The sequence below is a fragment of the Panthera pardus genome, unplaced genomic scaffold (assembly GCF_024362965.1).
Source record: "Panthera pardus isolate Hobbes unplaced genomic scaffold, ASM2436296v1 HiC_scaffold_26, whole genome shotgun sequence".
NCBI lineage: Eukaryota > Metazoa > Chordata > Mammalia > Carnivora > Felidae > Panthera > Panthera pardus.
This window is the reverse complement of record NW_026526832.1, coordinates 4,839,334-4,862,446: the sequence shown is the minus strand read 5'-3', so window position 1 is coordinate 4,862,446 and position 23,113 is coordinate 4,839,334. Positions and strand designations below refer to the sequence as shown.

Below are 23,113 nucleotides of genomic sequence, written 5' to 3'. Positions count from 1 at the left end.
TCTTTTGCCCATGTTCTAATTGGATTTGGTAGTTGTTTTTTTTTTTTTTTTAACTGTTGAGTTTTTAGAGTTCTTTATATATTCTAGATACTAGCCCTTTGTCAGATAGTTTGTAAATATTTTCTTCTGGCTTGTCCTTCTATCTTGACATAGTCTTTTTTCCAGAGTAAAAGTTCTTAATTTTGATGAAATCCAGTTTATCAGTTTTCCTTTTATGGATCCTACTTTTGGTGTATGTCTCATAATTTTTCACATATCCCTAGGTCCTGAAGACTTTATCCTACAGTTTTTTTCTAAACTTTTTTACTTCTACAGTTTACATTTCGGTCCACAATTCATTGTGAGTTAATTTTTGTATAAGTTAGGAGATTTGGGTTGAGATTCATTTTGTTGGTCTAAGAATGTCCAATTGCTCCAGGAAAAATTTGTTGAAAGGCTATCTTTCCTCCACTGAATTGCTTTAACATCTTTATCTAAGCAGTTGGACATATTTGTATAGTCCTGTTTCTGCAGTCTCAGTTTTTTTTTTTTTATTTTTTTGCAGTCTCAGTTTTGATCCATGGATCTATGTGTCTATGCCTCTGCCAATATCATATGGTCAGTCATGATTACTGTAGTTACATAAATCTTGAAATCTGCTGAATTTTTTCCTCTCACTTTATTCTTTTTCAAAATTGTTTTAGCATTTTCTTTCTTTCCCTTTCCATGTAAATATTAGAATAATCTTATCTACATTATTTGAAAAATCTTGGTAGGATTTTGATAGGAATTATGTTAAATCTGTATAACAGTTTTTGGAAAAGTGACATCAATTCTATACTGGATCTGGGGTGTCTAGGTGGCTTAGTCGGTTAAGCGCCCAACTCTTGATCTCTACTCAGGTCACGATCTCACAGTTTATGAGTTTGAGCCCCTCGTTGGGCTCTGAGCTGACAGCACAAAGTGTGCTTGAAATTCTCTCTCTCCCTCTCTCTCTCTGCCCCTCCCCCTACTCTCGCTCTCTCTCTCAAAAATAAATAAACATATGAAAATTATGATGCTAAGTGTTCTAATCCATGAATATGGTATGTCTCTCCATTTATATAGATTTCCTTTCATTTCTTTTATCAGCACATTGTTGTTTTTGACATACAAGTCTTATACATGTTTTGTTAGATTTACACCTAATTATTTATTTCTTTTGTTTTTTTGAGAGGTTGTAAATTGTATTGCATATTTTATTTTAAGTGTCTACACACCCATCACTAGTATGTGGAGATACAGCTGATTTTTATTTATTATTCTTATAATCTATAATCTTTCTGAACTTACTTATTAATTCTAGGAGTTCTTACAAATTCCTTGGAATTTTCTACATAGACAAACATGTCATCTGAAAATAGGACAGTATTTCACTAGATATAGGATTCTGGGATGAGGGTTCTTTTCTTTCAGCACCTGAAGGCATTTTTGGCTTCATGGTTAATAATTAAAATCCATTGTCATTCAAATTGTTTTTTCCCTTATAAGTAAAGTGTGTTATTTCTCTCTACCTTCAAGATTTTTTGGAGGGGGTGGGTCTTTAGTTTTCAAAAGTTTAACTATGATGTTCCATGTGTGGATTTCTTTGGGTTTATCCTGGGTCAGGTTTGCTCAGCTTTTTGAATTTGTTGGTTTCTGTCTTTTGGCAAAAATGGGGAATTTTTTTTGGTCATTTCATTAAGTGCTTTTTAGTCCTACCTCCCTTTCTTCTACTTCTGTAACTCTGATGACACTTAAGTTAGATATTTTTTTTTTAATCACACAGGTCCCTAAGCCTCTGCTCATTTTTTTTCAGTCTATTTTCTTTCCATTGTTTGGAGTCATAATTTGTATTGTTCTGTTTTCCAGTTTACTGATTCTTTCCCCTATCTCCTAAATTTTGCTGTTGAGGATATCCACTGAGTTTTTATACAGGTCGTTATATTTTTCAGTCCTCACATTTCTATTTGTTTTTTTGTATTTCCTATTTCTTTGCTGAGATTTTTTGTTTGTTTGTTTCAAGTGTGGTCATATCTGATTGTTGAAGCATTTTTATGAAGGTTGCTTTAAAATCTTTGCTGGATAATTCTAGCATTTCTGTCATCTCGGTATTGGCAACTATTGGTTGTCTTTTTCTTCAGTTTGACCTCTGATTGAAACCTGGACATTTGGGGTATTAAATTATGAAACAGTGGGATTTTGTTTAAGCCTTCTGTTTTTGATCCATTGTTCCAGTGGGAGAAAAGGAGCATACTACCTTACTACTGCCCTATAGGGACAGAAGTCAATTCTCCATTCAACCTCTGCTGATATCTAAGGGGAGCTCCTTTTTACTGTTGGGTGAGGGTAGAACTTACAGTTGCCAACTGGGCCTCCACTGATACCTTCCTGGTGGTGAAGGGTAGGAGAGCTTCATTGCTGCTCCCCACATTGTCTCCATTAACACTGGCAGTGTCTTTGCTATCACCATGCAATGGTTAAATCCTTCCTTTCACTAGGCCTCCTTTACAGCACTCCATCTGGAAGAGGAAGGAGTGCATCTCTATTGCCAGGTGTAGGTGGAAGCCTAGCCTCCCCATGTGGTCTCCACTGTCATGATGGCAGACACCTCACTACAGCCTGGCAAGGGTGGAAGACTAAGCTCCCCACTCAGCCTTGAGAAGACATGTTGATAGAGCCATAGTCTTCTATGGTGTTTGGCTGGAGTAGGGTGGTTATTGCCTAAAAATTTTCTGCCTTGCTTGACAGCCCCTTTTGACTGGAGAGGACATGCTTTTGTTGGGGTTTATATCTGCATCTATTAATGTTCTTGGGTTGACATCTTCTTTAACTCTGAGTGTGGGATATATGAGGTAAAAAGGAAACCCAGAGAATTCACCACTGTGTCATTCCTCAGCTCCCCATATCCCTCAACAGACTGTTGTCTTCTCCTCACATTTGAGTCTTCTTATGTTTGTAATATATATATGACAAAACCTGAACAAAACCCTGCTATATATATATATATATATATATATATATATATATATATATATAAACTATATATGGACTATATATGTATGTCAAAGTGGGCTTTGACTATGATTTTTGAGAAGAAAAAATGGTATCTGATAGAATGTTTTCTGGAGAGCTTCATGATTTCATTTGAACTCAGACTGATGGCCTCCCTGGATCTTCAATTTTTTTAGTCCTTTTTCACTTGAACCATCCCCAGCCCCTCTGTTCTCGTGCTGAAGAGTCTGCCTGCAACTGTTTCATCCAGTGACAATATCTTACTTTATCTGGAGGATTCTTTCCAGTCCTTGCTGGCCTGAGAACCATACAATCCTGATTCCTATAAGCCCAAGCAAGAAATTTTCCTAGGAAAGGAGTTAACCTATCTATGGTAAAATGAGAAAAATAAAATATATTGAGTTTTTTGTAATGAAAAATAGTTTTTCATTAAAAATGTCATTATGTTCTTCCTACTTTTTAGGTGCTGAATGTTACCATTTAAATAAAATAGTGATAGTGGTCCATTTTTTTGATATCCTTACTTGACTATATATATATATATATATATATATATATATATGTAGGCAATTACATGTTGGTTTGCCCCATATTGATTTTTTCCTTTCCTTTTCTCTTCATTGAAAAGAAATGAGGTCTACTTTACATATACTGAAGTATACAAATATTAGTGGTACAGTTCATTGAGTTTTGACAAATAAAATTGTAGATTGTATAATGTACACCCCATCACCCAAGAGATTTCCCTCAGCCTGTTTCCATCAATCCCTCCCTTTTGCCCCCAAGGTTCTGACTTTGTCATTACATTTCAGTTTGGCTGCTCTAGAGCCTTATAGGAATGGAAGCAAATAGACTCTCCTTTTGCTCAACTTGATGTTTATGAGATGTTCAGTAGTTCATTTTTTCCTTTTATTTTTTTTTTTCTGAGTGATATTTCACTGTAGAGATATCTCCCAACTCCTTCTCTTTCCCAAATGATCTCTCTAGGCCCCTGCTATATCAATCTTGAGCAATTGGCCTTGTTACCTCCAACTGACCTCAGCTGCATCATTCCATGGGTATTAAGGTACAATGTCTTATTTTTACTCACTATGGAAAGAAAAAATAACTGAAGACTTTAAGACTTACTTTTCATTTTTTTCTTGCATTAGAAAACAATTAAAAAATTGTTTATTCTTCTGTTGATTGACATTTATGGTATCATGGATCAGTATTATTATGAATAAAATTGTCAGGATCATTTTTATACAAGGTTTTTTTTGACATGTTTTCATGTCTTTTGGTAAATACTTAGAATAGTTGGTATGGTAGACATTTATTGAACTGTTTAAGAACCATAAACAGTTCTTTTAAAAGTGATTATATCATTTTACATCCCCACTACTAACATATAAAGGTTCCATTTTTCCACATTCTCATCAACATTTGGTGTTGTCAGTCTTTTAAATTTTAGCTATTTTAGTGGATGCGTAGTAATATCTCATTGTGTATTAATTTTCATTTCCCTAGTATTTAATGGTGTTGGGCACCCTTTCAAGGTGCTTATTGTTTCTTCTTATGTCTTAGTCTTTTGTCCATTTTTAAACTGTGTGTTATTGTTGTTTTAAATATTGAGTTATAAGACTTATACATTCTACATACAAGTATTTGGAATTATCCCAGTCTGCAGCCTATTCATTTTCTTAACAGTATCTTTTAAGAAGCTGAAGGTTTTAAGTTCAATGGAAAAAAAAATTGTCAACTTAAAATTTTTTGTCAGTGTCTTTGGGCCTTGTCTAAGAAATCTTTGCCTAACTCAAGTTTGCAAAGATATTCTCTCATGCTTTCTTCTAGAAGCTATGTGATTTTTGCTTTTAAATTTTGGTCTATGTCTTATCTCAAATAAATTTCTGAGTATAGTATGAGGTAGGCGTTGAAGTTCATTATTTTTTATACAGTTATCCAAGTGTTCAAGCAACATTTGTTAAAAAGATTATCCTTTATTAGCACCTGGGTGGTTCAGTCAGTTAAGTGTCCAACTCTTGATTTTGGCTCAGGTCATGATCTTAGAGTTCATGGATTCGAGCCCCGTGTCAGGCTCTGCACTGACAGTGTGGAGCCTGCTCGGGATTCTCTCTCTCCCTCTCTCTCTCTGCCCTTCCCCCACTCGTGCGTGCATGCTCTTGCTCTCTCTCTCTCTTTCTCAAAATAAATAAACTTAAAAAAAAAAAAAGATTGTCCTTTATCCTTGGAAATATTTTGGCTTCTTATTAAGAAAAAATTGATCATGGAAGTGTGGGTTTGTCTCTGGGCTCTCTATTCTATTCCACTGTTGTACTTATCTCCTATTTTGCTAATTCTGTCTTTATTATTATATTAAATTTTATACCAGAAAATGTAAGGCCTTCAGATTTTTTATTCCTTTTCAAAATTGTTTTTGTTATTCTGAAAACTGCCTATTTCCATACATATTTTAGAATTAGCTTGTGAATTTCATGGAATAAAGAAGGGGACAGCTAGGATTTTGATTGTGATTCCATTAAACCTATATATCAGTTTGGGGGGAATTGATGTTTTAACAGTCCATGAACATGGTATGTCTCTTCATTTATTTAATTCTTTCCAACAATGTTTTAGAATTTTCAGTAATAGAGTTCTTGAACAGATTTCATTAAATTTATTACAAAGTGTTTTTTTTTTATTTTTCAAAGCTATTGCAAATTATGTATTTAAAATTTTAATTTTCTATATGTATCTTTCATATTTAGTACACACACAATTAATTCTTGTACATTGCCTTGTATACATAAGCTCACTAACTCACCTAATAGTTCAAGCATTTTATTTGTAGATTCCCTGAGATTTTCTAAGTACTCAATCATGACATCTAAAAATAAAAAGACTTACTTCTTTCTTTTCAACCTATATGTTTTATAAAGATCCCACCAAGAGTCAAGTTGAGCAAGGGCTGCTTTAATTAGACCAAGGTCATTGTCCCTAGTCCAATTCCCACACACCCCCCACTCCCATACTGCCTTTTTTGTCCTGTCAGCAGTTGAGGTAGGAGGATGTTAGACTATAGTCTGTGATATCTTCGATTCTCCATTGGGTTCAACTTCTGGTTGTAACTATGGGATCAAAGTTCTCTTGAATCTTTCTACATTCTAACTAGAAATACAAGTCCTCCCAAATTTCTTTCAAAGCATCAGGACACAGTGTTTTCAAATTACTGCTTCAGGTCCTGATTATTTTTGAAGTTTTCATGAAATATTAGTTAAAGAAAAAAACGAGGAAGGATTTTTCTCAAATATACCAATCATGCATATGTTCATGTTAAGAAAATAAACTAAATTTTTTGATATAAAACATTACTTTTGAAATTGTTTGGGTCCATGAAATTCAAAGCTCCAGGACCCACTGCCACAGAATTTCTCCCTAATATCTTGGGTTTTACTGTTATGTTCTGGCAGTTTGTGGGGCTTCTGTTTCTTGAAAAAAATTTTGGACTGAAAATTATTCCTTCTTGGGTATGCTTACATTTCTTTGGGTCTGTATTTACAAGGTTGAACTATCAGTTGATTAAACTACTGTATTCTTTTGTCTGAAAAGGTGTAACGCTAATAGGTGTGAAGCTTTATTATAACCACCTAATTTAATATTCTTTCTAGTTTCACGTAAATGTCTTTGTAGAAAATGCTACCAAGAGCGGCATTGTGGTTACTTTAATTCCATTGCCAATACTTTTATATGGTTTCCTGTATTCTAAAGGGAAAGCTATATGCACTTTTCTTCTTTTAAAACTTTTCCTCTTATGAATCAGTAGCAGCGTGAATAAATGTCAGAAGTTCTTATTAAGTGGTTAAAGTTGATGTCTCTGTCTCAGCATTCTTGTTTTAGGTAATGATGATTAAGCAGACTTCATAATGGAAAATGCCAGAGTGTTAAAGAAATATTTTTTCTTGCTAAGTAAAGAACACATGATAATAGTAATATTTGTAAATACTCGCCTTGTGCCAAACTTGCTTAATCCTTATATTTTAAAGATAAGAAAGGTAATCATGGCTTCGAGGTCACAGCATCAGGGTTCAAAAGTCCCACTCCTTTACTGAAATGGGCATTGTCAGTAATATTTAGAAAATACCAGGATTGTGTACTCTCCAGTTGAAAAACATTGTGATAGGAAGAACATTTTGAAGGTTAATTTGTCTCTCCTCAAAATGAACTCTTGGGGTAGGTGAAATGAGGTATTTTGTTTTTATTTGTTAAGGAAGGCAATTTCTCCATTCTAACATTTCAGATTATAACTAAATATTTTTATTAGCTGAAGAACTAATCAAATAAAGTATAATTTATACTGATTCAGAGAAAATACTAAGCCGGAGTCCTGATTATTTAATACAACCACAGAATTTCATTTCTTGCTAATGGAACTTGGCTGTAGAGAAAACCATGGGAATGTACATGTTCTTGGGACCAGGAGGCCCAATATGCTAAGCTCTGGCAGGCTTGAGATGCGAGCGGCCAGTAAAAACAAGAGCTGAGCTCCCCTTTCCAGTGGTTGTTGGGTAAATTGAGAGAGTTAGAATCATCGCACGTAGTGTGCTATTATGCCCCCATGTGAGTGTTTCGGGTATGTTTTTCTTTACATTTACCACTAGCCAGGCATTTGGGCTAAGATAGCAAATTAGCTGTTACAGACCTACCACTGTGACCCTTTTCCTACAGAGGCTGGCAATTCTTTAAGAAAGGTGAATGGATGGGAGAGAAGTAAGATCACAGCCTGCCTGTGTGAATTCAGTGAGTTTGGACGTCTCCACAAAAAGTAGTAATAGCTGCAGATTGAATTTTACTGGATTGTGACAGTTTTCACTGACCATTCTGTGACGATCAGCATGTTTCTCTTCTGAAGGGATTTGAATTGTGTTTGGTGACTTATGGTATGGATCAGAGGAGCAGAGAGGGCCTGTAGACCTATGCGGCAGAGTTCATCCAGCTTCCTGAAGAAGAATCTGCAGAGCAAGTGGCCCTCCCTTTACGGGAAGAAAACCTGTTTCCTTGAATACCCTTGTGTCTAAGCCCCACTGGCCCGGACATAGTTTCTGGAGACTTGGAGGCTTATCCTTCTCAGGAAGGGCATCCAGATCATCAGGCTGGCCCTTTTGTATCATGGCAGCTGGCTCTGAAGCCAAGGCCCTCAGCACCTCCCTCTAGTGGCAAGATCCTAGAGGCCCCCTGGGCTGCCCATTACTGCCCTAGCCCTCTTGGGGAATCTGAGCCAGCATGGCTGGCCAGACCCACATTCCCCACTCTCAGCACATATGGAATATCGATTTTGACTTAGAAAGAACATCAGGGGCCACACGTTTGGACAGGGGCAGAGGCATTTCCTCATGGCAACCCTCTACCCTCCAGAGATGGAAACAGGGGGGGACAGGGGGTAAAGACGGAGGCAGAATGGGTAGACGGGGCTGTAGAAGCAGAAAGAAAGCTCTGGATTAAAACCCTGGTTGTGCCAGTTATGAGGTATGTTACTTGGAGCAAAGTTAAATGACATGTTCATGTTCCTTCAGCTAACACAGCAACTATTTCCCGATGGCCGTACTCAGGCAGTCAACCTGCAATCAAGAACAGAAAGCTTGAAAGAGGCTTAATTAAGTTATGGTAGGCCAAGTAAGGGGGAGTGGGAAATGTGGTGATTCAGTGAAAGGTAATGAAGAGCGTCAAGTGGAAAGCAAGATAAATTTGCTTGGCCCAAGCAGAAGGGGCAGATTGTGCTTGGGTTGTAGGTGAGGAAACTAGTTGTGGGAACTCCATAAATCAAATTCTATTAAAGGACTCAAGTTCACAATCAAGAATTTTACTTTAAAACTAAACTGAGTAGCAAGTGGAAGTGATTCTGGGCTTTTCAGAAGAAAAATGATCAGATCAAAACAACACTCGAGAAAGGTAATCTTGTGAGGCAAGAATCTGAAGAACGTGGTGAGGGTTTGAATCAGGAGGCTACAAAACAAAAGTGGAAAGGATTCTCACACCAGATTTTTAGTGTAACAACAGAGCAGAGGATTATGGATGACTTTTCCACGGAGGATAAAGACAGACAACAAAAATAAGCCAACCTTTCTCTTGTTGAGAGATTTTAGCACTGTGCCTGAGGGATGGACGCTGATACTCATTTTATTTCACACTCTTAACAACCTTCTAGAGAAGGTGGTAGTTACTAAAATGCAGCAATACATTTTGCTATTGTTTCATTCACACACATGTGGACACACACACACACACACACAATCATTATAAAAGCTTTCAGACATATAAAAGGGGCCCAATTCATACAATAAGTAGCATCGTTGTACCTATTCCCTAGCTTGTCACTTCCAGGCTGCCATCACAGCACAAATGGAACCCACCCACTCGGCTGATGAATGGCATTATGTGTTGATATATGACCTTTCTCAAGAAGGATACTTTTTAAAGCTGTTTTAAACAAGGAGCACGTTACGCATCCTAGAATAAAAAGAGACATCCATTTGGATAGAAGTGGCAAATTATGGGTCCCTATACATGGGCTGGATTTCCACATACTGTCACACTCAGACCCCAAGCTTCCATGTAAATAGACAAATTCATATTGAAACTTACTGGTCTGAGTTTCTCGGGAGACTTTAAAGGCCCTAATGATAGTATTGGGGGGGGGGGGATAAAGCGTCAACAACTCTTTTGCTGCCTTTTGCAGTATGGGCTTCACATAATTACCTCACTCTATCCTCCCAACCAATTCTGAGGTCAGACCCCTAACCTACACTTCAAAATTTTTGTCATGTTTATTTATTTATTTTGAGAGAGAGAAAGAGCGCAAGCAGGGGAGGGGCAGAGACAGAGAGAGGGAGAGAAAGAAACCCAATACGGGGCTCCAACCCACAAACCGTGAGATCATGACCTGAGCCGAAATCAAGAGTTGGATGCTTAACCAACTCGGCCACCCAGGAGCCCTTAATCTACCCTTTATAGTAGACAGACTCCTGGCCATGGAGATGAACCCCTGTTGGCCACCTTGTTTAAGAAATCTCTGGGAGTAGGGAAACATTGCAGTCCCATGAACTAAAGTCATAGAGATGTGCTAGTCTATCCCATCATACTAGCTGACTCTGGTTAGGTCTGACCAGGCCCTATCGTTTCTCTCTTCTAACGGTGCAGGAGAACCTAAACGTTTAGGAGACTTGGAATCTCCAGTTGCAACGATTTTCTGCCTTGCCCACCCCCCCAATCCCTGACACTTTGATGTTACGGAGTATTTTTGTTGGAAGCTCAAGTCCCTTGTAGAGACGGTAAAGGCATGGCAGATGGGTTATATAAGCCAAGTCGTGGTGATTTGCCTTCTATACTGGGTTAGGAAAATGGGGTGGGTGCTGGTGTGCGGTGGGACTTCCACTCTGCTATTCAGATTCTCTCCCAGATACCCCACCAACTGGATAGTCATTTGGCTTTATAAACTCCTCTTTTATGACCTGAAATTCTCTTTCAGTTAAGAAAGACATTGTCCTCAGATAATTAAGAGGGTAGAAGTATAACTGAAGATTACCCTCTCCTCCCCACCCCCGTGATGGCAATTTGAATTTTACTTATTTTTATTTTTTTTAATTTTTTTAATGTTTATTTATTGTTGACAGAAAGAGAGAGAGAGAGAGAGAGAGAGAGACAGAGCATGAGTGGGGGGAAGGGCAGAGAGAGAGGGAGACACAGAATTCCAAGCAGGCTCCAGGCTCCGAGCTGTCAGCACAGAGCCTGACGCGGGGCCTCGAACCTGTGGACTGCGAGATCATGACCTGAGCCGAAGTTGGACGCTCAACCGACTGAGCCATCCAGGCGCCCCACAATTTGAATTTTAAAAGGAAGATACCTGGGGTGCCTGGGTGGCTCAATCTGTTGTGTCCGACTTTGGCTCAGGTCATGATCTCATGTTCATGGGTTCAAGCCCCGTATCAGGCTCTGAGCTTAGAGCCTGGATCCTGCTTCAGATTCTCTCTCTCTCTCTCTCTCTCTCTCTCTCTCTCTCTCTCGCAAAAATAAACATTAAAAAAATCTTAAAAGGAAGATGCCTGTTTTCGTTACCCATTGCCATATAACATATCACCCTAAAACTTAATGGTATAACAAAGCAATTGTTTATTTCTTGCAATTCCATGGGTAGGCAACCTGGGTCGTTCTCTGACTAGCCTTAGGTAGGATCACTCCTGTGGTTGCCGTCATCTGAGTTCAAATGGACTAGAAGGTCCTGGATGGCCTCACTCACATATCTGAGAGTGGGCCTCGGCTGCTGACCCAGGGAACTTGGTTCTTCTCCACATGGTCTTGGGCATCCTCCAGCAGGCTAGACCTGCACAGCAAAGTGGTCTCAGGGTCCCAGGAAGCGAGAAAGGGCATGCATTGCAAGGCGTCTTGAGACCTAACCTCTGGAAGTCACACAGTGTCACCTTCTCCACATTCTATTGGTCGAGGTAAGTCACAAGGCAGCCCAGATTCAAGGGATGGAGAAAAAGGCGCTATCCCAGTGCCCACAAGAAAGGGGCTAACTGAGGGCCATTTCAAGTTGAGGTAAGGGATTTGACACAGAGAACAGCGGGAGGTCCCCTGGTGTTGGTAACAGAGGTGGGGGGCATGGGAAGAGGCAGGAAAACCTTCTGCACAGAGTCTTTGGAATAGCTGGACAGCTCATTGGACAGCTCATACCTTGAGCATCTGTTGTCTAATTAACACCAACACAAGGAAAACCGGATTTTGTTTAGAAGGCTGTAAAGCTTAGATACTGCCCATTCTAGACCATCCTGGTCTCCCACCTGGAATAAGGAAAATTCTGGGACAAAGAGGAAGAAAAGAGACAAACTACTGCAACTAGGTACGGGTGGGAAGGCAAACTCGTTATAAATTTCCCCCTGAAAATCCACATATCAGCTTGTCTACCCACTGCCCCTCGAGTGTTGAGCGCTTCCACTTTCTTCAAGGTAAATATTCTCAGATCCCCGTCCCTGGATAGTTCCAGTGGATCTCATGTTGTTATTTTTAGAAAAATACTGCCCATGCTATGCGTTCTTTAAATTTTTTTCTATAAGAATTGGTAACTTGTTCATGCTCTTTTATTTTTAAAGGACAGCTATGCATTGGTGTCTTCTCAAAAGCTGATGAATTTTCTTTGTAAAGGGACGGGTGGGCTTGGGGTGCTTTGACCAGAATAGTTGGCTCATATACTGGCATAATGGGGAGCGGGGGAGGCCACCATATGCGCCATTTTTGTGCTTATATTACGGAGACATATGTTTGGTAATAAAACTAAACTTTAAAAGTACAGATGTACCTTGTTTTATTGTGTTTCGTGGGTATTGCATTTTATTTTATTTTTTTACAAATTGAAAGTTTGTGCCAACACAATGTTAAACAGATCTGTTGACGCCATTTTCCCACCAGCATTTTCTCACCTTGTGTCCTTGTTATCACATTTTGGTAATTCTTGCAACATTTCAAACTTTTTCATTATTATTTTATTTGTTGTGGTGATCTGTGATGAGTGACTACAACTAGCTGAAAGCTCAGATGATGGTTAGCGTGTTTAGCAACAAAACCTATTTTAATCAACATACATATGTTGTTTTTGAGACATAATGCTATTGCACACGTAACAGACTAAGCTATAGTGTGAAACATAATTTTTATATGCGCTGGGAAGCCAAAATATTCCTTTGACTTGCTTTGTTGCAATATTGGCTTTGTATTAGTGGTCTGGAACTGAACCTGCTATATTTCTTTTTTTTTTTAATATGAAATTTATTGTCAAGTTGGTTTCCATACAACACCCTGTGCTCATCCCAACAGGTGCCCTCCTCAATACCCATCACCCCCCCCCCCCAATAAACCCTCAGTTTGTTCTCAGTTTTTAGGAGTCTCTTATGTTTTGGCTCCCTCCCTCTCAAACCAATTTTTTTTTTCCTTCCCCTCCCCCATGGTCTTCTGTTAAGTTTCTCAGGATCCACATAGGAGTGAAAACATATTGAACCTCCTATATTTCTAAGGTATGCCTGCCCTTTGCTTAGTCCTAGGGGACTCCCTCGTAATAAAAAAAAATACCGTATATATAATAATAAATGCTATATTCGCTACTTAAGTTTATTTTTTTTTTAATTTTTTTTTAACGTTTATTTATTTTTGAGACAGAGAGAGACAGAGCATGAACGGGGGAGGGTCACAGAGAGAAGGAGACACAGAATCCGAAACAGGCTCCAGGCTCTGAGCTGTCAGCACAGAGCCCGACTTGGGGCTCGAACCCACGGACCATGAGATCATGACCTGAGCCGAAGTCGGACGCTTAACCGACTGAGCCACCCAGGCGCCCCTTAAGTTTATTTTCTATTAAGGAGATCCTATTTGTAAAAAGTCTTTGAAATTCTTCAACATCTCCTTGATCTAGAAGGCCTGTGTCTGCAGTATCCATTACTAAATCTCCAGTGCCCAGCACAATCCGTACCACAGGACAGGATTCCAGTATGTACTTAGTAAGGGAAAGGACGATAATAATAATGATCATCCCCACAGGCAGAGGTAAGGGAGTATCTGGAATCGGAGTCAAACTTGTTATATAAGAAGTGATGCCCGATCCTTGGATCTGGACCAATGGGCCTGTTGCGGTCTGCAACAAATGGAGAAAGGGAGAAGGAGGAATATTTTAGACGGCCTCAGAAATTTAGGTTGAACAAAGAATCTTAGCAGTTGACACATGGTCTTCCCCTTCTATAACAGCATTCATCTGTAGAGTGTCATTTGAAGGGGTTGCTCCCTGAACACTTGTGAGTAAGAAAACCCTCCTCTTCTCCAGCCGTTAGATCCTTTTTTATCACTTTATTCTTCTTTTTCAAGTTGTGAAGGGGTGCTTGGGTGGCTCAGTTAAGCGTCCGACTTCGGCTCAGGTCATGATCTCGCGGTTTGTGAGTTCGAGCCCCACATCGGGCTCCGTGCTGACAGCTCAGAGCCTGAAGCCTGCTTCGGATTCTGTGTCTCCCTCTCTCTGCCCCTCCCCCACTTGGGCTCACTCTGTCTTTCTCATAAATAAACACTTAAAAAATGTTTTAAGAGAATGAAGTTGTGGAAATTGAATAGATTGTGGAATTGTGGAATAGTTGTGGAATTGAATAAATCTGCCTCCTGCAATTTCTATCTCTCGGTGCTTATTCTGTGTCTGGTACTGGCCAGACCAAACCCATACTCTCTTTCATATAACACTCATTCATATAATTGAATCTCCCCCATTGTCGAATATGTGACAAAAATTGGTTGAGTTTCATAATGCAGACCTAAAGGAAACTTATCTTGAATAATGGCATTACAATACATAGAAGGTTTAAGGACTCCTACACCATCTCACGGTTTTGAGCTGTGTGGTTAAAGACCTTGAGAGTTGACAGATTAGTCAGGGATTTGTCAAGAGTATTAATTACAAACTTTGAAATCTTGGTCAGTGAAAGTTCATCATAGTGCATCTTGCAAATATGATCAAAGTCTTTTCACTACTGATTTTATGATGCTTAACCACAGTGTGTAAAGAATGAAGGTTTTCATTAGAAATTACTGGTGTAATAGAGCACATTTTAAAGGCAGATGTCTTGTTAGACTATTAAAATTCATGATCTTCCCCTATCCTACCCCAACCCCTGTTTTGGGGATGCCCCCCCCCCATTGTCTCTGAACATCGGAAATGGCATTTTGGACTGCTGTAAGGGAACTGTGCTCTTTACAGTATTAATGTAGCTCAGTAATGACCACTGCTGTGAGGGCAGCTACAGTGGGGCTGGTGTAAGTGTTGTTTTTACAACCATAAAAACTTGGGGGCTAACTGTAATTTGGTGAGTGAAAGAAATTTATGGCTGGCTGAAACCTTAAAAAATGGAGGGGTAAATTGTGCAGCTGGTTATGGGAAAGGAAAGCAGACCCTCCGCCTTGTACTTGTTGAGTTTTAGAAAAACAACCTATTATTTTTGGTAGCTTTTTTTTTTTTTTTTTTGCCCTGGGAATAAAAAGAAAAAAATGCATTGGCACCTAAACTATGGAAAATGAAATTAAAATACACCCAATGCAGCTCCTCCAAAATCACTAGCTTACATTTCCGCCTCCCTCCTGCCGAGATGTCATATTTGTGTTTTCCAATAGTTATCAGAATACACATGGACATCTGCCAGGTTCCTCGGTGTTCGCCTTAACTGCAGGTTGATTTGCTGCAGTAACCAGGTGTAAGATGCACAGAGATGCCAGTGCTTGGTCTCGGTACCCCCAGTCCCACTGTGCCTGCATTTCGGGAACTATGGCCTGCTGCCAGCCAGGGGTGGGGAGGTGCTAGTCTGGAGAGAACCGGGGCATGTCTCCAATGGGTTCACCTGTCTGATGCTCTTCCTGTTCAATTGCGTCAGCACGCCAGAGGGGGGCACCCCAGGCACTCCAGAGGTGGAGGGGAGGAAAAGGATGGGGACTGGAGGAGAGGGGAGGGCAGGGCAGGGCAGGCAAGGGGAATGCTGATAAAATTCCCAGACCTTGGTCCTGAGATTCCCATCTAATTTGGAGCCCGCCCCCAACCCTGTATGGAAGAAGTGGACTTCTGCAGGACCAGCTGTCACAGACTTAGGAATTTCTAAGATAAGTGTTGTGACGGTTATTCATGACCAACGGCCTCTACCCTCCTGGGTCCCGGGAAATCCCAAGGGAAACTAGTTTCCCCAGTGGCTACCTGTGCAGGTGCTTGGGAGTGGGCGCAAAGCCAATGGCACCCCGCGCTGTAAGTGAGCCAACATCTGATCTGTCACTTTGTGTCATGTTTTGCAGTTACTGGATTTGTGCGATTCGGTGAAGGATGATGCCCTAAGGGTGATCTCCGCCTTTAACATTCCACACACCTCCCTCCATGCACCAATCGCCGGAATCACCAATGCGCAGGCGGCCTGGGCATTCTACCCTGCACCGCCACAACCCCAGGCCGGAGAAGGGGCGCGCTCTCAGCGGCCCAAGCTGGGAGCCAAGTTATAGCGGGCGTGGCGGGAAGGGTGGTGGCTCGCTCGCAGTTGCCACGACACTAGCTTCTCTGACGCCTGGAGCTGGGGCCGAGGCCGGCCTGGCACGCGCTGGGCCCTCGGGGATTTTCGGTCGCAGAGCGAGGTTCCCACCGAGGCTGGCGCGGTTCGCGATGGGCTGTTGGGAAAGGAAGCCAGGCGGCAGCCCCGGAACACGGATCCTTATCACGTAACCCGGCCGCGCCCAGCCGCAACCTCTCCCAGCTTAGGCGCCTGATCCCCCTAGACAGTGGGTTCCCCTGCGAACACGCCCCACACCCAGGTGTCGCCAAAGGTCTCCTGCTGTCAGCGGTGATTCAGATTTACAGTGATTTTTGGAAAACGCATTGGTGCTGCGTGGGGGGGGGGGGGGGGGAGGGAAATCAAAGCATAAAAATCAAACACTCGTGGGCAAAGTTCAGCTCAGCAAATGATGCTTTTCCAGTGAATCAGACCCGCCCTTGGAGTCTTCGAGGAAACGCACGGATGTGGAAAGGGGAGCGTGTGCCTGGAGTTTTGCTCTCCGCAGAGCGCGAACTCCGGCTCGTCCTCTCTGGCAGGCGGCTTCCGGACCGTAAGACAACGAGCGGAAAATATTTTTACCATATGAAATTGTAATCTGTTCTTTAGAGGAGCATAGATACAAAGTTTAATAAAGACATTAAGCGATGGGAAGGCGCTCCGGCTACTTCCGAGGATGGGGAGGCGGGCTAGGGCCGTACATTTCAGTTAAGTCGATTTCGGAACTCGGAGACACCACACCGGCAACGCCTGTGGTCTGGGCAAGGGCTGTAGATTTCCTATCTCATTTTTCAGATCATTGCCCCACTTCATTCTTGCTCCTTTCTCTCAGTCCAAGCCATCCTCCTTACTCCCTCTCCTCCTCTCCTGGCGGAGGCAGGAGTGGGCATAGCTCTGCTTGTGTCTGCGAGGGCGACATCCAGGACCGGACCAGAACAGAGAGCCCACCTGCTCTTCCCACACCGTCCCTTTCCAGAGGACCTCCGGCCCCTGTGGGAGAGGGCGGGAAGAGCGCGGGGTGTTCTGCCAAAGCTCCCCAGCACAGTCTGGGCTGCATGAACAGCAGACTCCGAGACGACCTCTTCGTGTCCCAAATAAGTGCGCTTAACCATTTGCTTTCCCTGATGCCTTTGATTTTTTGGTGTGTGTGTGTGTGTGTGTTTTACTTTTTGTTGTTGTTGTTTTAAAGTGTTCACAGGGTCGCTAAAGCAGACGACGCGGGGGCGGCGGAGCTGCACAGAAGCAGATGACAACCACTACGGCTTCTGCGTGGTTCTTTTCCTGTCCCCGTCTGCGTCGCCCAACCCCACGGAGAGCTCGGAGCACTAGGTCGGGTTTGGGGCTCCCAGCGGGTACAGGAGTTCTGTTATTTTCCCCGGGGTGCTACTACACCGGGCGGCTAAGGCTCAGAGATCACCCGTGGCCGCCACCTGAGGTCGAGGGCAGCAGCTCCAAGCCACGTCCCGGTAGACATCTGGCCTCTGCGTCCACTTCGCCGCGTGCACGCCCTCGTTCTCTCCCTCTTGCGACGAAATCCCGAGGCAGAACCGGCCATGGGTCCTTGAGTCCATCCGGGAACCCCTGGCCTCCCACACTTCGCTCAGGATTCGCGGGAGGATGTGCTGAGAAGACTTTAACCAGGGGCTGTGCTGTCTCGCTGACGTTCCATGTCTGCTTATGCAGCGTAAAACTGACCGAGGTGGCCAGCAGCGGGACAAACGCCTCGCTGACTTGCTCCTCTGCAACTGAGGACCCTTCCTTCTTCGTTCTGGGGGGGCGGGGGCGGGGTGGGGAGGTTAGGTGATCCTTAAATTGAGTTTCTTTATTCCGTCTAACCGGGTCTCCCCCGTGGCAGGATGTTCCATCTCCCGACCGACCTTGCCCCTACTCCCCGGCCACGGCTGTCTCCTGGCTGTCTCCTAGCGGTGAGGGGTAACGGTGAGAACTCATAACCGAAAATAGATATGGGGGTGCGGACCCAGAGGTGTACCGTCCCCCCAGCAGGAGTGGGAGTGGGGCCGCGGGCACCAAGGAGGAAGGGGATAGGAGCGCCCAGGGAAAAGGGGTGTGGGGGGGGGGAGTACTTCGCTCTCTACACCGCTCACCATGCGCGCCGCCTTCCTTGGCCTCACCGCGCCTCCCTGGCGTCTCTCTGAGAGCCCCACCAGTCTCTAGGATCCTAACTCCCGAGCAGAGTTACCATCCTCTCTCCCACCTGAAGGCCGAGATTCTTCTGGGCATTTTTTTTTTTTTTTCTTAAAAGGATTTTTTTTTTTTCGAGTTCTTTTTTCATTTCCCTATTTTACCTGCTCTGCGCTCAGCCCCTTCTCGCTTCGGGGCTACGGAACAGACGCCTCCGGGGATCAGCTCCTGGCCTCTTTCTCCACTCGCCCCCCCAAGGTCTCTGCCTCTTATCGGAGGTTCCGCGCGGGAGACGAGCTAGGTGTCCCTGCCAGATGGCAAGAGGAGGGAACCTAAGACAATCACGTGAGGCGAGAGCGAGGAAGGTGAGCAGCCCTGCAGATCGGGGTCTCTCCCAGCACCCCAGACTCTGAGTGAGGAGAGCTTTGAGACCCTCTGCTCAACCTTGGAACTGCGTGTTCTCGGGTCAACCCAGTCCCCGCGTCTGCCCCAAAGAGGCTGAGAGAGAAATTCCTGCAGCCCATCAAGGGCTCGGGGGCGCCTCCTGAGGCCTTCGGCTGGCGGCAGCGGCCCAGCCCGCTTCTGCGTGCCCGGAGCGCCCCCTCTGTTCCAAGCGCACGTCTTGGCCTCTGCTGGATGGGGGAAAGGCAAGGGTACACTTTGGAGGGAGGGGGATGGGTGCACACCAGCCACCGGCAGCCCTAGTCGCTCCAGTAAACACGCCCAGCCGGGGCAGGGCGGGCAGCGCGCGCAGGGGAACCCGGCGGGGCCACCCCCGCCTTTACCTGTCGAAGCCTGAAAGCGCCAGCGGCTGCTGCGCGGCGGGGGCGGGGCTTGCCAGCCCGCGCGCCGGGGCGGGACCCAGCGGGGGCGGAGCTCACAGTGATTGGGTGCGGGCGCGGGGCCACCAGCCAGAGCCGAGCCGCAGGGCTGTGCAGGTTTCACTTCGCTCCGCGCAGCCTCCAGGTTCTGATCTTGTAAGAGCGCTCCGTCTCGCGTCGCCGCCGCCACCACTGCCACCGGATTCTTGAAGTCGCCCTGCGCGCCCCAGCCCAACTGCGGCCAGCATCGCCGCGGGCTGCTCGCTTCGCCCCGCTCCCGCCGCCACCCCCTCGGCGCCCTTTCCCTGGCCCTCGTCCCCCCAATGTCTGACTCTGACTCTCGGACTGAGAAACGCAAGGTAAATACCTCCGAATCCCCGGGAGCGGGCCGGGTGCCGACGGAACACAAACACCGGAGTCAGATCGGCTCCACCTCCTGCTCCCTTCCCGAGCACGTGCAGGCAGAGATGCACGTACCCGTCCCACTTGTCGCTGGGCGGGAGGCGGCGATCAGGCGGGTCGGGTTCCCTTCCCCTGCAGGTCCGGTTTGGTGAGGGGTCATCTGTGGAAAGGCTACGGGCACTTGGCCGAAGTACGGCCCGGGCCGGGATTCCGCGCGAGGGAGTGGTGAAGCTTCTCAGGGCCGGCTGGGAAGGCAGCGCGTGCTCTCCGCTCTGTCCCGGGAGCTGGGGCCCCGCTCCACGACACTGGGCTGCGGCAGCCGGCCAGAGCCTCGCGGCCGGCTCCCGGAGACCCCCGAGTAGTGGCTGCGCGGTACGAGCTGGTCTGGAGCCTTGACTTTCCTCGGGTGCTTGGGCCCGTTGCGGAGGATTTGCGGAACTGAGGTGGTTATTTAACTGACGGGACTCGGCTTTTCCTTGTGCCCATTCAGGCCGAGGTTTCAGGGCAGCTACTGCGTTCGTTCTCTCGGACGTGTCTGGGAGCCCTGCCCGGTCTGCGAGTGCGCTGCAGACGATACCAGCCGCACCATCCATAGACAGCGGGAGACCGAGGGCTTCCTCCGACTGCCGCGGCCACGCAGTGGACGAGCCTCGAGCAGCAGAACCTGCTGCATCCGGGGGCCGGACTGTCGTAGAGACCCGGGCACCGCGACTCACTTGCAGTGCTGGCTGGCGGTGCGGTGCCCTCGAAGGCCTGTTACTCGGTGCTGGTGCTGGTAGTGGAAGACCCGCGGGACGCTGGGAATGGGGGTGTGAATACGTTCGCTGTCTGCAGTGGCCACGGGTGCGCGCAGATATGCGTGCCAGTGGCCGTGGTGATCGCTTAGATTTGGAGCGTGTCCGCGGCGCACGGGGAGAAAAAGGGAGGAAGTTGGAGGAGGGTCGGTGCTGCAGCTAGGGAGGGGGCGGCCTTTGGGGTCTTCAGCCCAGCCGGCCTGGGCGGGGTCGGCGGCCCGCAGCAAGGACTAGGGACTGAGATCGGCCCTGCGGGTGTGGAGAGAGCGAGGCTCCTGCTTTGTCTCCAGGTGACCGGCTGCTTGGGGTGGCGGGAGCTGCGGAGGCTCGAGCGGCGTCCGGACGGTCACAGAGGCGGGGGGCGGGCTGGGGAAGCCTGGGCAGCTCCTGGCCCCGAGACTCCCGCCGCCGCCGCCGCCGCCACCGCCGCCGCCGCCGCAGCCGGGGCCGCCTTCGGAGGCGAGTTTGTCAACAATCGCCTCGCCTTTGGCGGCCTGACCCGTAGGCGCCGCCCCCGCCGGCGGCGGCTATTGGCTGCGGCGCAGAGCGACCGCGCGCGAGCCAATTGGGAGCTCGGGCACCCGGCGCCAGCGGCGCGGGGAGGTCGGCGGTGCCGGCGGCGGCGGGCGCAGTGCGCGAGGGGAGGAGCGGGAGGAGGCGGAGGATGTTCCCGGCGGCGGCGGCGGCGGCCGGGGCAGCGCGGGCCAGAAGCGCGGCGCGCGGAGCCCTCGGCTGCCCGGCGGAGCGCGGCGGCGGGTGGACGGCCAGTGGTCGGGTCTGCGCTGCCCCGGGGGCTCTGAACGCGAGTTCTAGGCTTTGTCTCCCGCGCTACCTTCGTGCTGACGGTCAGGGGGCTCCGGGTCGGCGAAGGGCGCGGGCAGGACGCCGCGCGGCCCGGGCTCGGACGCGACGCTCGGAAGGGAAGGGGCGGACGTGAGTTTCGGCCCGATTGCCTTCGCAGAGGAGGGTCAATGGGGTGAAGGAGGCGCGCGCTCCGGTGTCGCCTAGCGTGTAGAGTTACTTGGGGACTTTGCAGGGGGCGCCCGGGGACGGCTTTGGGGGCTCCCCCCCACCCCCCATTTGGAGGTGTGCACCTCGTAGTGTGGGTGCATTCGGGAGAAGTTCTGTCGAGTTCGGGGCGGCGCGCTACCCCCTGCGGGAGGAGGGGCGCGCGGGCTGGGAGCGGGAGGGACCGCGGGCGGGGAGCGCCCGACCCGGGCCGAGCCGCGCTCGCTCGGAGTTACAAACTCTATTGTGACGCACTTACTACGACTGACGGCCCTTGCCAAACCTTCCCCAGACTTGCTGCCCTCAGCACTTTCGGCAGAACAATGGGGCCGGAGCGGGGAACGCGGCCAGCCGCCTGCAAATCGCTGCATCTGCGCCCGCTCCCGTGCTCCAGCGCGGTATCTGATCCCGGGAAATCAGAGCCCGCTGGGAGTTTCCGACTTCTTCAAGGCGGCCCTGAGCAAAGAGCACGTGTGAATAGACTTAACACGAGCTGCTTCTCCTAAAACTTGTGTGCGTGTCCGTGTGCGTTAGAGCACCGGTTACACGTTGACGATGTAATTGTATTTTGCTTGGTGGCAGGAAGTTTAGTCCCACCCCCTCCCCTCCCCCCACCTCGCAAAGAGAGAGAGAACTTTTGTTATTTTAGGTGTTATTTTTATTCTTACCTGGAAGATTGTCAGACAAATATACGAACTGACGACTTAACGTTAAAGCATTCGCTCTTCTAGAAATGTTGAAGGAGTCCGTGAAAGTTAGCTACATTTAGTTACTTGTTACAGTTACTGTTTTGCTTAAGATAATCTTAGTTTTTATTTTACTTGCAGAAAAAAAGACCAAATGGCAAAGCAACCTTCAGATGTAAGTTCTGAGTGTGACAGAGAAGGTGGACAATTGCAGCCTGCTGAGAGGCCTCCTCAGCTCAGGCCTGGGGCCCCTACCTCTCTACAGACAGAGCAGCAAGGTAATCCTGAAGGCGAAGGGGACCGCTGCCCCCAAGGCAGCCCTCAGGGCCCGCTGGCCCCACCAGCCAGCCCCGGGCCTTTTGCTACCAGATCCCCGCTTTTCATCTTTGTCAGAAGATCCTCCCTGCTGTCTCGATCCTCCAGTGGGTATTTCTCTTTTGACACAGACAGGAGCCCGGCACCCATGAGTTGTGACAAATCAACACAAACCCCAAGTCCTCCTTGCCAGGCCTTCAACCATTATCTCAGTGCAATGGGTAAGCAATACCCGGGTAAGAGGTAGTTAACGTGTGGTTGTTTGACTCTGTGTAAAGGCTGTGTGTAACATTTACATTAAACCCCCTTTTAGAAACCTTTTTACTGATTTATTCCATGTTTTGATAGGAGGGGAGGATGTGTCAAATAAGACATCAAGCCGACATTGATTTTAAATCAGGTTTTGTAGCAGCAGTAAAATACACCCAGTGTCTGCCTGTTGAGCAGTAAAGCCGGAATCCCTGTTCCTGCCTTCACTGAAGTGTAGGTGTTGTTGTAACCACTAAGACTCACTTATTAATGACCCTCTGCTTGAAGGGGACTCAGTCAGGTACAGCAAATAGCTTAAAAACATGACTAAATGTATGGAGGGAAACGAGACAGGTTAACCATTTTCAACAAGAACACTTTAAAAAACTGACCTTGTTTGTAAAGGCAGTACCAACATAGAACCATGGAAATGGTTTGCTTTCTACTCACATTTCTCTTTGGGCTAATTTTGTTTGCTCAGAGGTTTTAGGTATAGCACTAATAAGATTAGATTGTGGGTTTTTATTTCAGGGATTAAACAGTGTTTTGGGGTCTGAACCAGGAGTGGCAAACATAAATGCCCAGGAAAACCTGACCATATAATC

The 23,113-nt window shown here is 46.3% G+C and overlaps 3 protein-coding genes across 17 annotated transcripts in view; 2 read left to right on the top strand and 1 right to left on the bottom strand.

Annotated features, from left to right (window-relative positions):
* Positions 1–16,103, top strand: part of ACOXL (acyl-CoA oxidase like) — a 338,167-nt gene extending 322,064 nt beyond the window's left edge. The window contains 1 exon segment of the mRNA XM_053890962.1: positions 15,847–16,103. Within this exon segment, the coding sequence (XP_053746937.1) occupies positions 15,847–16,047 (201 nt within the window). The 3' untranslated portion in view covers positions 16,048–16,103.
* A 561-nt stretch (positions 16,104–16,664) lies between these two features.
* Positions 16,665–20,711, bottom strand: LOC109264842 (uncharacterized). 4 transcript variants are annotated; one of them, XM_053890956.1, is made up of 3 exons: positions 19,019–20,711; positions 18,398–18,540; positions 16,665–18,010 (listed from the first exon to the last, which is right to left on the bottom strand). In XM_053890956.1, exon 1 carries the CDS (start codon positions 20,047–20,049, stop codon positions 19,111–19,113), a length of 939 nt encoding a protein of 312 aa, XP_053746931.1. In that variant the 5' UTR covers positions 20,050–20,711; the 3' UTR covers positions 16,665–18,010; positions 18,398–18,540; positions 19,019–19,110. The 4 variants fall into 4 exon arrangements, with proteins under 4 accessions (XP_053746931.1, XP_053746932.1, XP_053746930.1 ...); XM_053890957.1 differs by having other exon boundaries at positions 19,422–20,710; XM_053890955.1 differs by having other exon boundaries at positions 18,398–20,711.
* Positions 19,306–23,113, top strand: part of BCL2L11 (BCL2 like 11) — a 48,878-nt gene continuing 45,070 nt past the window's right edge. For 3 of the 12 annotated variants that reach the window (XR_002078889.2, XM_019445437.2, XM_019445374.2), the window contains exons 1-3: positions 20,880–21,183; positions 22,086–22,222; positions 22,391–22,480. Coding sequence is in view for 8 of the 12 variants with exons in the window: in XM_019445437.2 (XP_019300982.1) it covers positions 20,915–21,183; positions 22,086–22,222; positions 22,391–22,480 (496 nt within the window). In the remaining 4 variants the exon portion in view is untranslated. Of the gene's footprint in view, positions 19,414–20,879; positions 21,184–21,516; positions 21,657–22,085; positions 22,481–23,113 lie in introns of those variants that run through there. The other 9 variants (XR_008418021.1, XM_053890959.1, XM_053890958.1 and 6 more) reach the window with 6 other exon arrangements.